This window comes from Marmota monax, unplaced genomic scaffold, assembly GCF_021218885.2.
Source record: "Marmota monax isolate L192 unplaced genomic scaffold, Marmota_monax_Labrador192_F-V1.1 WCK01_AAM20220418_F8-fsc00001, whole genome shotgun sequence".
Lineage (NCBI taxonomy): Eukaryota > Metazoa > Chordata > Mammalia > Rodentia > Sciuridae > Marmota > Marmota monax.
The window spans coordinates 42,648,510-42,663,811 of NW_026693777.1; the positions used below are offsets into that span (position 1 = coordinate 42,648,510).

Here is a 15,302-nt window from a genome sequence, read left to right on the forward strand (position 1 = left end):
TGAGCATTCTGGGCGTTTCTCATTTCCCTCCCCCCTCCCCGTATTGCGCACTTCAATAACCGAGTCCAGGTTCCATAGCTGAGGGGCACAGCCCCAGGTCCAGGTCCAAACCGACAAGAAGGAAGACCCAAATTAAGCAGACCCTTAGCCCCACTGGGGAGGAAAAGAGGGAGAAGAGTGGATCCAAGAGGAATGCGGACTAGTCGCTCGACCTCTCTACCACTCAGCGTTCTGCGCCAGAATGCCGTGAAACGCGGGCGTGGAAACCTGCGTTTCAAATTGTGGGGATCTCTGCACGGGTCGCGCTCCTTAGTTCCTTATGAGAAGTCCGAGGTCCCCAGAAAGGGCCAGACCGCCGGACCCCTAAAATCACGTAGACCTGGCCTGCGTAGATGGGCCTACACCCTAGCCCCACTGCCATTCTGCTAGACAACCACCCCCCCTTGGGTCCCCATTGCGGCGTCGCAGCTGGCAGCCTCCATCCCTGCACCCCCCACCAGCCCCGCGCCCATTGGCTGGGCTCTTTCTCGGCCCCGCCCAGCGACTGGTCTGCGGGCGCTGACGCATGCGCACCAGCCTGCCGCTGCCGCTGCTTCAGCACTAGCTCTCGGACAGCGGCGCCGCCCACGGGCATGGACGGTGGCAGCAGCCGCAGCAGCTGCAGCAGTCGGTCTCCCAGCCCGTGTCCGAAAAAGGAGCAGAGGCCCGAAGGGGATTCCGTATCCCCGAACGGCAGCTCCTCGGACAGGTAGGGAGGAACAGCTCCGCAGATCCGGCTCGAAGATCTTCTCAGCATCTCTGCTCCAGGTATCTTCATTAGTCGCCATTTGTCGCCCCATTCATTGCCCATACCTTCCTTTTGCCCCTTCTGGGGAGGGGGGAAGGTTCGATATGCCCTCATCCTGCCAGGTAAATTTACTCGCTCTTTGACATCCCCCAGTGCCATCTCCCATCACCTTCACTGTCTGGGGGACCTGCCCCACCCACTGTTCTTACCTTTCCCCTAAAGCCATGGTTTCCCCCTTTGCCCTGGCCTCCCGAGCCCCTCCCTTTAGGCTTTGCCTCTGCGTCTTCTTCGCAGAAGGCCTCAAGTCCGCAGCAACGTCAGCCTGGGCTCCAGCTGCGTGTCAGTGTGCATGGGGGTGCGCATGTACCGTGGACAACAGGCTCGCCAAGGCTAGTTTCCTGGGGAGAGCAGACATTCGGCAGCTACGTCAGTGACTGTCTTTGTCTGTCACCGTCATTTGCTTGCCTGTTTGTCAATGTCAGTTGCTTGCCTGCCCTGCATGGTCCCCAGCTGTGCACATATCTGTTTGAGTCCTTGCCTGTAGCAGCCACTGGCGTTCACTGGAGCCGCTAAGGCTCTCAGACGCAGACTCAGGTGGTGGTCTGAATGACCACTGAAGCAGCCCCAGACTAGTGGGACAGGAAGGACCCTTTCTTGCTGAGAATCTGTCCCCAGATCTGGATGCCTCTCCTCTGCCTTCCTCCGACATATGTGTGATGGAACAGCCCAGACAGGTAGCAAGATGGCGCAATTTCTGTGCCCTGTCTGGCTCTGCTGCCCCCAGAAACTCTCCACTGACGTGGCACTGCCTCTCTCTCCTGCCTGAAATAAAAAAAAAAAAATTTAAAAAAATATTCTTTGGGAGCAAAAAGCAGACAGACACATTGTCTCCAGACTGCACCAGTTAAAATTCACATTCTGTATCTCAGAGGGAAGAGAAAGCCCCACAAGTGGAAACAAACATTTTTCCCTCTTAATATATCAGTCCAGAAGGCACAGAACCTTCCTCAAAAGGGTGAGACACAGGTTGGATGTGTTTCCAGGATCAGGGACCTGCCTGTAGCTCTGGCCTAACCAAAAGATAAGAAAAAGCAGTGACAGGACAGAATAGGGGCCTAGAGCCAGAAGGAGCAGGAGAGACATTTGCTGTCTGGTATATTTTACCAAGGGCCAGTCAGCCCTGTCTGGTGCACTCATCCCCCCCCCCCCCCATAAAAATCACTTGCTCTCTTCCAGCAATTCCTGGAGACCTCTGACCCCGCTCTGCATTTCCCTGAGACCACAGATACTATGCAGGCAGAGAGACTCAGTTCAATTCAATTCAATAAATACAAATATGATGGTGCAGTGGTGCAGAGCTGTAATCCCAGCAACTCAGAAGACTGAGGAAGAAGGATCGCAATGGCCTGAGAGACCCTTTCTCAAAATGAAAAATATAAAATAAAGGGCTAGGGATAGATCTCAGGGATAAAGCACCCTGGGTTCAATCCCCAGTACTGCAAAAAAAAAAAAAAAAAGGAAGAAGAAGAAATATAAATATGTTCCTGCTGAGCTAAGTAGAACCCGGAGATGGACACATGATGACTCAGACACACACACAGCACACACACATAGATACGCATGCGTACACACACACACACACACACACACACAAACACACAGAGACAGCACAAATTTTTTTTTAAGCTTCCCACATACCAAATACTACATCTCTAGCCCCTCTCCTGATTTTTTTTTTTAAGATGGGATCTTGCTTTTTTGCACAGGCTGTCATGGAACTACTGGGCTCAAGGGATCCTCCTTCTTTAGCCTCCCCAATAAATTAAATTACAGGTGTGTGCTACTTCACCCACAGTTTTGGGGGTTTTGGTTTTTTGGTTTTTTTGTTTTGTTTTGTTTTGTTTTTTTGCAATGCTAGGGATAGAACCCAGGGCCTTGTACATGCAACACAAGCACTCTACCACTGAGCCACTCTCCCAGCCACACCTCACAGTTTTTAACCCATTGACTATAGAAAATTTTGAAATAATTTTTTGTGTTTTTAAAATTGCATGTTTAGCTAGGTGTGGTGGCACGTGACTATAATCCCAGCAATTTGGGAGACTGAGACAGGAGAATCACAAGTTTGAGGCCAGTCCTGGCCATTTAGAGAGATCTTGTCTCAAAATAAAATAAAAAGGGTCAGAGATGTAGCTCAATGGTAAAGCATTCCTGGGTTCAATCCCCAGTACCACAAAAATTAATAATAAGCAACTTAATGAGACCTTATCTCAAAATAAAAAAATAAAAAGGGCTGGAAATGTTGCTCAGAGGTTAAGCACCCCTGGGTTCAATCCCCAGTACCTAATAATAATAATAATAATAATAAAATTACCTTTTCATTTCCTAGTGGTGTGAGCTGCTCCCTCATCTGTCCTGGCCACTCTGTGGGATCACATGGATGTCCAGGTGGCTGTGTTCTGAGGGCTTGAGAATGAGGTTAATGCACACATACCTATGTTCCTTATAGGGCACCCCAATTGGGGCTTTGTATCTAGGGCCCTGTCAGCAAGGCCCTGATTGCTGTGATGTTGGACCTCCTAAGTGGAGTGAATATCAGTATTTTCTATTCCCCTCCCTGCCTGCTTGTCTCAGTCATTTAGGGAGCTTAGGCAGGCCCCCTGCCAGGAGGTTACACATCCCAGTCAGGGTCTCAGAACTGAGAAGGTGAGAATGAAAATCCCCTGGGGATGCAAGGACAAGAGTGCTTAACTCTTATAAGATCACTGTATCTCCTGAGAGCAGTGGACAGCAGGCACTGGCAGAAGAAAGACTTCATTTTGAGTGGAGTTTGACTCTTTTCATGGGGAGTCCTGAGACAATGGTGCAGCTCTACAGCACTTAGAATGTGGAGGATTTCAAATTCTGGCACAATGACAATGGTGGACACAATTGAGAAGGATATGATTGGGAGCAGCTGATCCTAGGTCCCTGGAAAAGAATAGAAGGTGTTGAAGGGAGGGAGCTGGGGCCAGAAAGACCCCAGTGGAAGCAAACTGAGGAAGGAGCCTAGATTCCCCCCTGAACAGGAACCAATTAAGAAAGGGCATAAGTTTAGGAGGTTTGACAGGAAGGGGGATTCCATTCTCCTCCAGCACCTCTAGTATGCTGGCATCCTCTAATGTAAAAATACTGACACTCTAAGTGGGGAACTGGCTCCTAGAAGAAGCCCAGTGCTTAGTGCTCTACAGGGTGTGTAGCTGAAACAAGTCCCTCACATCTATACTGCTGTCCCACTCTCCTTACCTCTTGAAAGCAGGCCCTGCTCTGGAGAGGGAAATCAAGGCTAATGGATCATCTTCATGCCTTCAGGATCCAAGCACAGAGCTGAGCACGACAAGTGCTCAAAACAAAAGGCCATAGAATTAAAAATCTTTAATTAATAAATATCCCCACTTATAACGGAGGCCGTTTATCCAGCTTCTCTTTGTCCCACAGGAATTGGCCTATAGGGTCTTTTATCTGCACTGATAAAAGATTGCTGATGTAAACACTGGTTGTTTACATCATTAATTTCATGGAGTCATCCAAGTTCTTGCTTTAAAACAACTTTAGTCAAATTCTTATTCTTGCCTAGCATGGTGGCCCTTGCCTGTAATCCCAGTGGCTTGGGAGGCTGAGACAGAAGGATTGTGGGTTCAAAGCCAGCCTCAGCAACTTAGTGAGGTCCTAAGCAATTTAGTGAGACCCTATCTCTAAATAAAATATATTAAAAAAAAGGTCTGGGGGATGTGGCTCAGTGGTTAAATGCCCCTAGGTTCAATACCAGGTACAAAAAAAGAATCTTATTTTTCTAAATGCTGAGCTACTAAAAAATAAGTACTAATGATTTAAATCATGAGATCAAATTTCAATGCAGCTTTTGGATAACAAAGAAGAAAGTGTTTATAATTGCATATGAAATTCTCAAGGTGTGAGACGTTCTGAAGTGGAAATGTATTATATGTGATGACAAAAGAGGACAAATTAAATATAAACATAGTTCTTAAAGCACATGCTCCCTGCAATACTGAGTGTGGGAAAGGGCAAGAAAGTAAATGCATCTTCTAACATTCTAAACTCTATGCCAGGCACCTCACATGTATTATATTACACATCAAAATTGAAAGGTGGATGTTCTTATCATATCCTCAACAGTCAAGGATGCCAGTGCTCCAGGACTGATAGCATTTCCTGAAGCCACAGAGCTCAGGAAAGCAGTGGGAAATAGACCCAGGAGCCTGCCTCCACTACTCTCCCATTTTACCCTTAGCATAAGGGTCACTATCTCCCAGACTGCCCAGCAGCCAGTCATCCTGGAAGAAGAAGCAGTGCTTGCTTATTTTTTCCAATTCCTCCACTTGGCCTCCATGGGCAATGTCCACCTGCCACTGTGGCCAGGACTCTGGTTCATTGCCTCTTCAAAGTGCAGCAGGTAGGACTTGAAGCCAAGATTGGCTCAGCATAGACCTGGCTCTCCCATGGGAACCATGCAAGCTCTGGCAGGCTGAGAAGCCAGGCAGGATAGGCTCTGTCAAAGTGCCAAACCCTGAACCCCCTGGGAACTATCATGGCCTTCAAGTAGTTTGTTCTTTGGCCATCTTTCCCTGTCCTAGGTCTAGCAGTACTGCCACTGGGGAGGGACTCGATCTCCCCTGAACCAAGGAATAGGGGTAAATCCATGCACAGAACATTGCCTGATAAGTAATTTTGGAAGAAGAATCTATTACAGATTCCCTGCCTCATTCCTTAGGGGCTCCCAATTTCCTTTTCCAACTGTGCACACCCTTGCAGAGCAAACCTTCTGCTTTCTGCATGGCCCATGACAGAGTTTCCCCTTCTCACACAAACCAACATGTCCGACTATTGGCATCTCACTACTGTGAATGCCTAGAGTAAGTTCTGGGATTTATTCATCCTAGCACCACTCTTAGCAGCCAGGCACCTTCTGTGTGCAAGACACTGTTTAAGGCACTAGGGATATGGAGATGAGCCAATGCACCAGGTTCCTATTTTTCCTAGCCCTCCCATTACATATGAGAGACAGGCAAGAAATACAACTCTATAATAGCCAATTGCAGTGAATGCTATGAAGAAATACCAAGCAGGGTAATAGAACAGAGAGCTGGTAAGTAGTCAAGAAAGACTTTCTGAGGAGGTAACAGTTGAACAGAGATCAGAATTTTTTAAAAAAGGATGAGGTCACACATACACACACACACACACACACACACAGAGCCCAGGCAATTGGTGGGAGGGGCAATATAACAGAAGGAATAGAAGGTTCAAAGGCTCTAAGATGGGAACAAGAGTGCTAGGTACTCAACAGATGTCTATCAAGTGAATGAGCAGACAAGTACCATAGGAAGAATACAGGGCTACAAGTCAGAAGAAGTGGCTTCAAGTTCCAGATCTTCAACTCTCATGGAATCTGCTTTCAAATCTATAAAAGAAAATGCTTCCCTTATGGGATTTTTGTAAAGAGAAAATAAGATCATGTATATAAATTGGGCACAGTCATGTGCACCTGTGATCCCAGCTACTTAGGAGAATGAGACAGAAGGATGTAGTGTTTGAGGCCAACCTTAGCTACACAGCAGGACCTCATGTCAAAAAATACATATCATATATGTAACAGCACATTCAGTGTTGAGCACAGTGTCTGGCAGGTTGCCAACAGTGTCTTTAGAATTCATGGATGGTGAGTGAATGAGAGAATAGACCCCAAGAAGAAGCCTGGGGATACAGACTTTGAGCCTCCACCCTTCTCACTTTTCCCCAGGATTAGTAAATAAAACAACCCTGAGCTCTGTCTCCTTATCTTCCCTTAACTGAATAATTCTTACTGAGCATGAAATGACCCACTACCATCCTCTACCCCTATCTTTCCTGCCTGCTGTCTCCCCAGGTCACAAACCAAGGCCATGGCGCCTGAGGCTAGCCCAGAGAGGAGCTGCTCCCTCCACAGCTGTCCCCTTGAGGACCCTTCCAGCTCTTCTGGACCCCCACCACCAACTTCCACTCTTCAGGCTCTAGACCCGACGGGTGCCTTAGCCCCTGGTCATTTTACCTATTCGCGGCAACCGCAAGAATATCAAGAAGGCAGTTCTCTATTAGGGCCTGGAGACCAGGCAGCTTTATGCTCCCATAGCTCCAACATCAATACTTCTCCAATCTCCTCACAGCGTGATGGGGTCTGGAAGCCACCTTCTGTGCAACAGCATGTGGTCAGCGTCAGGTAAGGAGGGGTCCAGCAGCCTATCAGCTGCCACTGAAAGGTAGGACAGGGCTCAAAAATGGAACAGATTGCTGGGGGTCTGGATGTCCACTGCCTCTGATGGAGTAGAAGGAAAAAGTTAGAGCTTGGGGGTGGGAAAGCTCTAAAATGCCATCTTCCTTTACACCCCATCCTCTATTCTTCCACACCCTGCCCCCCCACACCTCTCTCCACATAAAGACTCAGGTAAACAAGTGTCTTTTCTTCTTTTCCCACAGGCAGGAACGGACCTTCCGGATGCCAAAGAGGTAGGCCTGGGCCTCCCCCAGATTCCTAGGGGTGACCAGGCTGGTGTCCAGTTTAACCCTGCTCCATGTGCTTTCTGTTCTACCACCCCTTTTCAGTGGATTCTAAGCTCACCAGCCTCTTATTACCACACCTAACACCAACTCATATGGTTCCTTCCCTCTTTCCCAGCTATTCCCAGCTGATTGCTGAGTGGCCAGTGGTCGTGCTGCTGGTGTGTTTAGCTGTCATCCTCCTCTGCACCCTGGCTGGACTACTGGGAAGCCAGCTGCCTGACTTCTCGAACCCTTTACTGGTGAGAGGTCAAAAGGAGGGAGGGGGCCCCAGGCCTGGCCACTGAAGCTCAGTCTGGGGCTGAGTTGACCCAGTTGGGGTAGGGAAGGAATGGTGAGCTCTTGACCTCCAGAGAGAGCTACAAATAGTATAGAGGTCATACATCTACAATCCGCACAGGCAGGCTGGCCGGCCCTCCCTGCTCCAGAAAACCAAAGGGGCAGAGCTGGGGACATCCCAGATAGAGAGCTCCTCCTCTGCCTACCCACTGTTCTCTGCCCTCCTCCCCGCAGGGCTTTGAGCCTCGGGATACAGACGTTGGGCGAAAGCTGGAGGTGTGGAAAGCACTGCAGGCCCTCACAGGCCCCAGGAACCTACTTTCCCTTTCCCCAGACCTTGATCTGAACAGGTAACAGATCCCCATTTTCCTACTGAGGGTGGGAAAGGGAGGAAGAACTTGGTCTCTGGGGAGGGAACATTGAGTGACCTCCAAAAGGCAGGTCAGAGGTGCTTGCTGGGGCTCCCTGGGGAGTGATCTCTGGCCTCCGTGAGCTTCCACTCCCAATGGTACCTAGTACAGAAATTCTCTCTACTTCAGCTTGAACTCCCACAGCACTTTGAATCCTGTACACTGGGATAAGGCTCAGGAGAGTGTGGTCCGGGCCCGGAGAATGGTGGAGCCCCCTGAGGACAGAGGGCAGGAGAACTTCTTCTGTGGCCCCCCTGGTAAGCAATAGGTGGGCCAGCCCTGGCATCCATGGTGGTCCCTGCCCTACATAGTAGAATGGGCAGACCCAGAACAAATGTGGGCAGACAGAAAGTGAAGGCAGCCAGCTGGCCACATTCAAGTCAGCTGGGAGAAGGAAGCAGATCCCAGATATTCTAAGCCAGTGGGGTCAAGCTGGGTGGGGGGTAGGGTACAGGGGCAGGATCAAATAGCCAGGCATGGGTTTCAGGCTCCTGGGAATCTTATCCTTCAGTGGCCCTGGGTGAGCATCTTCCCTTTGGTGGTGGGCCCAAAACCTGGGCCCCAAGGGCTGAGCTTCAAGTGGGTGTGTTACAGAGAAGAGCAACGCAAAGCTGGTGTTCATGTCCACCACAGTGGGCAGTCTATGGAACCTGCATGCCATCCATTCTATGTGTCGCATGGAACAGGAGCAGGTAAGCTGGCTGGGGAGGTGCCAGGGGTATTTGGGGGAACTAAGGACATGAGGGGCCTGATCCCAAGGATGAGCTAAGCCAGGACTGCCGTAGTTGAGTAGGGAAGAGCATTCCCTGTTTAGAAAATTATTCTAACCCTGCAGAGAGGCTCCAGTTTGAGGTGGGTAAGGAAGAACTGACTGCTTTTAGAAAAGCCAAACTACAGTTGCCACAAGAAAACCTGAGCAAAGCCTGGGGATTTTCAAAATTTCCTGAAAAAGCACCTTAAGCACTGTAGAGGAGACCCTGGCCTAGGGGACTGAGACCGTGAGCTTTAAGGCCTCAGCCCTCATCAACTCAAGCAGTGCCAATCCAATTATGCTAACTGGGGATCATATATGATAACATCTGTAGGAGGGTTTGCTTCTAAAAACAGTGTGAAAACCACTCAGGAGCCTATGTCCCCTGCCTCACATCAGGATATCTAGAGTACCAAAAGACAATGGTTAAGAACATATGTTCTGGAGTTAGTTTCCTGAGTTTAAGATGAGCTCCAAGGCTTCCTTGCTGCATGACTTAACCTCTCAGTGCCTCAGTCTCCATATATGTTGTTGTTTTCTTTTTGTGGTGCTAGGGCTCAACCCCAGGGCCTCATACCTGCTAAGCACATATTCTATTATGGAGCTACACTCTCAGCCCTCATATATGTTAAATATGGATAATAACAGTACTTCCTTCATAAGGATATTGGGACAATTAAACAAAATAGAATCTGGGAAACTATAGCATAATGACTGGCAATAGAAATTGCTCCGCAAACATGTCATCACCATGACAATGGCAGAGTAGGATCTCTGACTCCCAGGCTGGAACTGGCTGTACTGTACCAACTGCTGTGATGTTAATTACAGGGTGGAAGAGGTAAGGAGGCATAAAAAAAGAAACAGCTCTGACCCTAAGAGGATTTAAGCAGCCCAGGGAGAGAGGTAGGGGCTAGGGTTTGGCAGTACCCCTGATGCTGGAATGTTCAGGCCCCTACTTTTTCAATTGCTTGCTTCCAGCTTCCTGGCCCCTTGGTCCTATTCCATAATGTGGATGCTACCTCCATTCCTACTCTTGGCCCAGGCAGTGCAGAGTTGGAGTGTGTGACTTATTGGGGTCCTTAGGGAAAGGCCTCTCAAGCTGAGGCCTCAGGCAGCATCCCTGAGGCTCCCCTTTGATAAAGCCAAGATGCCAGTAGCTAAAAGCAATTCTTGAGACAAGCAAATTCTGTTGGGCTGTCAAGCTATTTCTTTGTCTGCCCAGTAAACTGAAAGGTGAGAGGACTAGGACAGGGCTGGAGAAACCTGGGTCCCTGGACTGCCCCTGAGCTGTCGTCTGCTGTGTGCCCTACAGATCCGCTCCCATCCCAGCTTTGGGGCTCTATGTCAGCGTACAGCAACCAACCAGTGCTGTCCCAGCTGGTCACTGGGCAACTATCTTGCTATGCTCTCCAACCGCTCCTCCTGCCTGGACACTACCCAAGCTGATGCAGCACGCATACTGGCCCTGCTGCGGGCCTGTGCCCCCTATTACCATCGTGGTATCCTGGAGCCCTCTTGTCTGGGACCTGAGCATGACAAATCCCCACACTGTGCCCAGATTCCCACCAAGTGCTCCCAGAGCAGTGCCATTTACCAGCTCCTTCACTTTCTGCTAGATAGGGATTTTCTGAGTCCCCAGACTGCTGACTACCAGGTTCCCTCCCTCAAGTATAGCCTGCTCTTCCTGCCCATCCTAAAGGGTGCCTCCATGATGGACATTTACCTAGATGGCCTAGTCAACCCCATGGATGTCTCTGACAACTATACCTCCATTACTGGCATGGACCTGGGCATCAAGCAGGAGCTGCTGAAGCACTATCTGGCCCTGGATACGGTGTACCCCTTGCTGGCCCTGGTTGCCATCTTCTTCAGCATTGCCCTCTACCTGCGCTCACTCTTCATCACGCTCATGGTTATGCTGGGGGTGCTGGGCTCCCTACTGGTGGCCTTCTTTCTATATCATGTGGCCTTCCGCATGGCCTACTTCCCTTTTGTCAATCTGGCAGCCCTCATCCTGCTTAGCGGTGTCTGCGTCAACCACACACTCATCTTCTTCGACCTATGGCGCCTCAGCAAAAGCCAGGTGCCCTCTGGGGGTCTGGCGCAGCGAGTGGGCCGCACGATGCACCACTTCGGCTACCTGCTGCTGGTCTCGGGCCTCACCACCAGCGCGGCTTTCTATGGCAGCTACCTGAGCCGCTTGCCGGCGGTGCGCTGCTTCGCCCTCTTCATGGGCACCGCTGTGCTAGTGCACATGGCGCTCACACTGGTCTGGCTGCCTGCCTCTGCGGTACTCCATGAGCGCTACCTGGCGCGCGGCTGTGTGCCTCGGGCGCAAGGCCCGAGGGGCGGTAGTGACCCCTGGCGGCTGTTGCTAGCGTTGCACCGGCGGTTCCGTGGCTTTCGGAGGGCCATTGCCATCCTCTCGCGCCTGCTCTTTCAGCGTCTGCTGCCCTGTGGCGTCATCAAGTTCCGCTACATCTGGATCTGCTGGTTCGCGGCGCTGGCTGCAGGGGGCGCCTACATTGGCGGCGTAAGTCCCCGCCTGCAGCTCCCCATTCTGCTGCCAGCTGGAGGTCAGGTGTTCAGGCCTAGTCACCCCTTCGAGCGCTTTGACGCAGAGTATCAGCAGCAGTTTCTGTTTGAACACCTGCCTCCGGAAGAGGGCGGACAATTGCCCGTGGTTTTGGTGTGGGGAATCCTGCCGGTGGACACTAGCGACCCCTTGGACCCTCGCAGCAACAGCTCATTAGTGACCGACCCTGACTTCTCAGCCAGCAGCCCAGAAGCCCAGCGCTGGCTTCTGGCACTCTGTCACCGAGTCCGCAACCAGAGCTTCTTTGGTATCCAGCCAGAGGGCTGGCCCACGCTGTGTTTCATGGAGGCCCTCCAGCACTGGGTAGAGAGCCCGGCTTGTGCCCGCCTAGGGCCTAATGTCTGCTGTGGCCAGTCAGACTTTCCCTGGGCCCCTCAGCTTTTCTTGCACTGCCTCAAGATGATGGCTCAGGAGCAAAGCCCCGATGGCACCCGTGACCTGGGACTCCGTTTTGACGCCCATGGCAACCTGGCTGCCCTGGTCCTGCAGTTCCAGAGCAACTTCCCATACAGTCCAGACTACAACCAGGTCCACCACTTCTACACTGAGATCAGCCGCTGGCTGGCAGCAGAGCTGGGCAGGGCACCTTCTGGCCTCCGCCGTGGTTGGTTCACCAGCCGCCTAGAGCTGTACAGCCTGCAACACAGTCTGAGCACTGAGCCTGCTGTGGTGCTGGGCCTGGCTCTGGCACTGGCCTTTGCCACACTGTTGCTGGGCACCTGGAATGTTCCACTTAGCCTGTTCTCCGTGGCAGCTGTGGCAGGCACTGTTCTACTCACGGTAGGACTTCTGGTTCTACTTGAGTGGCAGCTCAACACTGCTGAGTCCCTCTTTCTCTCTGCCTCTGTGGGTCTCTCAGTAGACTTCACTATCAACTATTGCATCTCCTATCACCTGTGCCCACACCCTGACCGCTTGAGCCGCGTGGCCTTCTCGCTGCGCCAGACCAGCCGTGCCACAGCAGTGGGAACTGCAGCCCTGTTTGCATCTGGCGTGCTCATGCTACCTGCCACAGTGCTGCTCTATCGTAAGCTGGGCATCATCATCATGATGGTCAAGTTCGTCAGCTGTGGCTTTGCCAGCTTCTTCTTCCAATCTCTGTGCTGCTTCTTTGGGCCAGAGAAGAACTGTGGACAGATCCTCTGGCCCTGTGCCCACCTGCCATGGGACGCTGGAAGTGGGGACCCTGATGAGGAAAAGACACGACCAATAGGAGGGATACCTGGATCCTGCTCTGAGCATTATGAGCTTCAACCCCTGGCACGGCGCCGGAGCCCCAGCTTTGACACTAGCACAGCCACCAGCAAGCTATCCCACCGGCCCTCGGTACTCTCAGAGGATCTGCAGCTTCATGACGGCAACTGCTGCTCTGGAATTCCACTAGACCCTGGCTCTCCGAGGGATCTGCTGCTGGACCACCAGGCAGTCTTCAGTCAGTGCCCAGCCCTGCAGACCTCCTCCCCCTATAAACAAGCTGGCTCCAGCCCCAAAATTGGGGCCAGGCAGGATTCCCAAGGGCAGAAGGTTGAGCCCCTGCAGGCCTCACTGGAAACCCCGGCTCACTCCCCAAGGCTCAAGGCTGAAGATCTTCCTGATGGCTTTTGCTCCTCAACCAGCACCCTAGAGGGGCTAAGCGTCTCAGATGACACCTGCCTAAGCACCTCTGAGCCCAGTGCCCGTGTACCAGATTCCATGGGTATCTCTCCAGAAGACCTAGATGACATTGACCAGCCAATACTTGAGCGGGGCCAGCTGAATGGGAAGCGTGACACTCTGTGGCTGGCACTGAAGGAGACGGTGTATGACCCATCACTGCCCAACTCCTACCAGAGCAGCTCCTCCTGGAAGGGCCGCGGTGGGCCAGGGGATGGCAGCCCTGTGATGCTGCCCAACAGCCAGCCAGATCTGCCAGATGTTTGGCTCCGCAGGCCCAGTACCCACACTTCAGGCTACAGCAGCTAAGGAAGACCAAAGGAAGCCAGACCTGAGTGCAGAACCTTGTCAGTAAAAATAAGGCAGGGGCAGCACCAGGCTGCAACGTGAAAGTATTCTCCAAATCAACATGGATTTTAAACCCTGCCAGATATTCCAGCCTTGATCTGTCTGTGACTTGCCCCCTATATCTGGAGGATTCAACAGGGAGTGCCTTTGGAAGGGAATACAGGCTCTCCTTGTCACCTGCTGAGGGCTCATCTGCTCCCACAGTGCCAACAATGACCTCCTCCTCTGGAAAGGGGAGAGGCCAAGTGCGCAGTTCTGAGTATCAGGGGAGGCTGACCTGACCCCCCTCCCAACAGTGACACTATGGTACCTTGTCTTTGGGATCCTTTTGGGGTACCTAATTGACCAGAAGAGCCCTTGGGAACCTCCATAACCTCCTAGGTTTCACCCCTCTCATTGACTCTTCATCAGGACACTTCTCACTTTGGGGGGAGCTTCTCTGGGCCAGAATTAGTCTGAGGCCTCTATCCTAAACTACCTTGCTCTGCTCACATTCACAGTTTAACCAGAAAGTTCTCCAAAGCTGGGCAGAGATGGCTGTTGGGAGTGAAGCAGGAGAAGGTGGGATGATCAGTCTTGGAGCATTATCAAATTGTAAGACTCCCTCTTTTGAAGCAGGCTCCAGTGCTCTCCCCTATTTAAAAAAAAACAATAATAATCCTTTCCATTTCCACACCTGTTAGTCTCCTTGGACTCTCACTACTTTACCACAGCATGATCTGCAGTTGATTAGGGTCTTACCCCTAATTTGCAGGTAAAGACATTGAGACTAAGTAAGGTTGGTCATGTCACTGTCAATGGCAGAGCAGTATCCTGACTCATTCTACATAACTCCAAGTCTCCATCCAGCTACCTGCTTCAGAGACATTGGCCCCTTGGCTGTCTTGATCCTTCGCTTCTAGCACATTCCTCCAACCTGCCTTCTTAGATGTCTTTGTGGAAACCCTGCCTCCCCTTTGAGCCTCCATCTGCAGAGAAAGCTGTACTCTGAACAGATCCTAGGGTTCCTCCTTGTCTCCTTTGTGCTTCCCTCTGAAATCCTCTGAGATGTCTTTCAGGCTTGTGGCATCATGACTGATCTGATTCTGAGGCTCCGGAGGCATGTCTCTTCCATGGTCATAGTGTGCAGAGTGGCCTCGCCAGGAAAGGTACTGAAGGTAGATGAGGTTGAGCAGAATCCAGTTAATCCAGGAATTCAGACTTGCCCTTTTTTTTTTTTTTTTTTGGAGGGGAAGGGTGAATCTGAAGGTGCTCCCCAGGTCAGGTCCCATGCTTCTTAAGAATGAGTCTAGGGCAGACCAAATCCTGGCTCTCCCTACCCAAAGCAGAGTCTGTCCTGAGGTTTCATTCCCTGTAAGAACTCATAACACTAGGGGACATCAGCATGTTTATGGAACACTTGTTTTGTATATGATATTACAAAGAACTAGGCCGTTTTACAAATGAGTATCAGAAATACAAAGGGATTTTTCCACATCCAAACAGACAATCTGTGACAGAACTGAAGGCAAATCAGAGGGTGTTTTGTTTAATTTTTTTGTGTTCTTGTGTTAGTTATTAAGACCTACCTCCCATCCCAAATAGCTCATGACAAGTGGAGCAGAAATTCAAATGAGATGTAAGAGTTATGGAAGACAGAGAAGACAGTACAGTTGTCCCTTAGTACCCACCCTCAGTATCCATGGAGAATACCAAAATCCAAGGATGCTCAAGTCCCTTGTGTAATGGTGTAGTATCTGCATATAATCTGCATATATCCTCTCATATACTTTAAATTGTCTCTATATTACTTATAATATCTAATACAATGTATATGCTGTGTAAGTCGTTGTTACACTGTGTTGAAAAAAAGAGAAAAGTCTGTATGTGTTCAGTTCTGAT

General features: G+C 50.7%; 1 protein-coding gene across 2 annotated transcripts; it reads left to right on the top strand.

The window, feature by feature from the left end:
• Positions 1–588: 588 nt before the first annotated feature.
• On the top strand, positions 589–15,294 carry Disp2 (dispatched RND transporter family member 2). Of its 2 annotated transcripts, none has more exons than XM_046460661.2 (8): positions 589–807; positions 6,714–7,043; positions 7,301–7,330; positions 7,500–7,623; positions 7,895–8,010; positions 8,200–8,327; positions 8,665–8,762; positions 10,137–15,294. In XM_046460661.2, the coding sequence occupies exons 2-8, from the start codon at positions 6,730–6,732 to the stop codon at positions 13,380–13,382; spliced, it is 4,056 nt and encodes a 1,351-aa protein (XP_046316617.1). In that variant the 5' UTR covers positions 589–807; positions 6,714–6,729; the 3' UTR covers positions 13,383–15,294. The 2 variants fall into 2 exon arrangements, with proteins under 2 accessions (XP_046316617.1, XP_046316618.1); XM_046460662.2 differs by having other exon boundaries at positions 594–748.
• Positions 15,295–15,302: the final 8 nt, after the last annotated feature.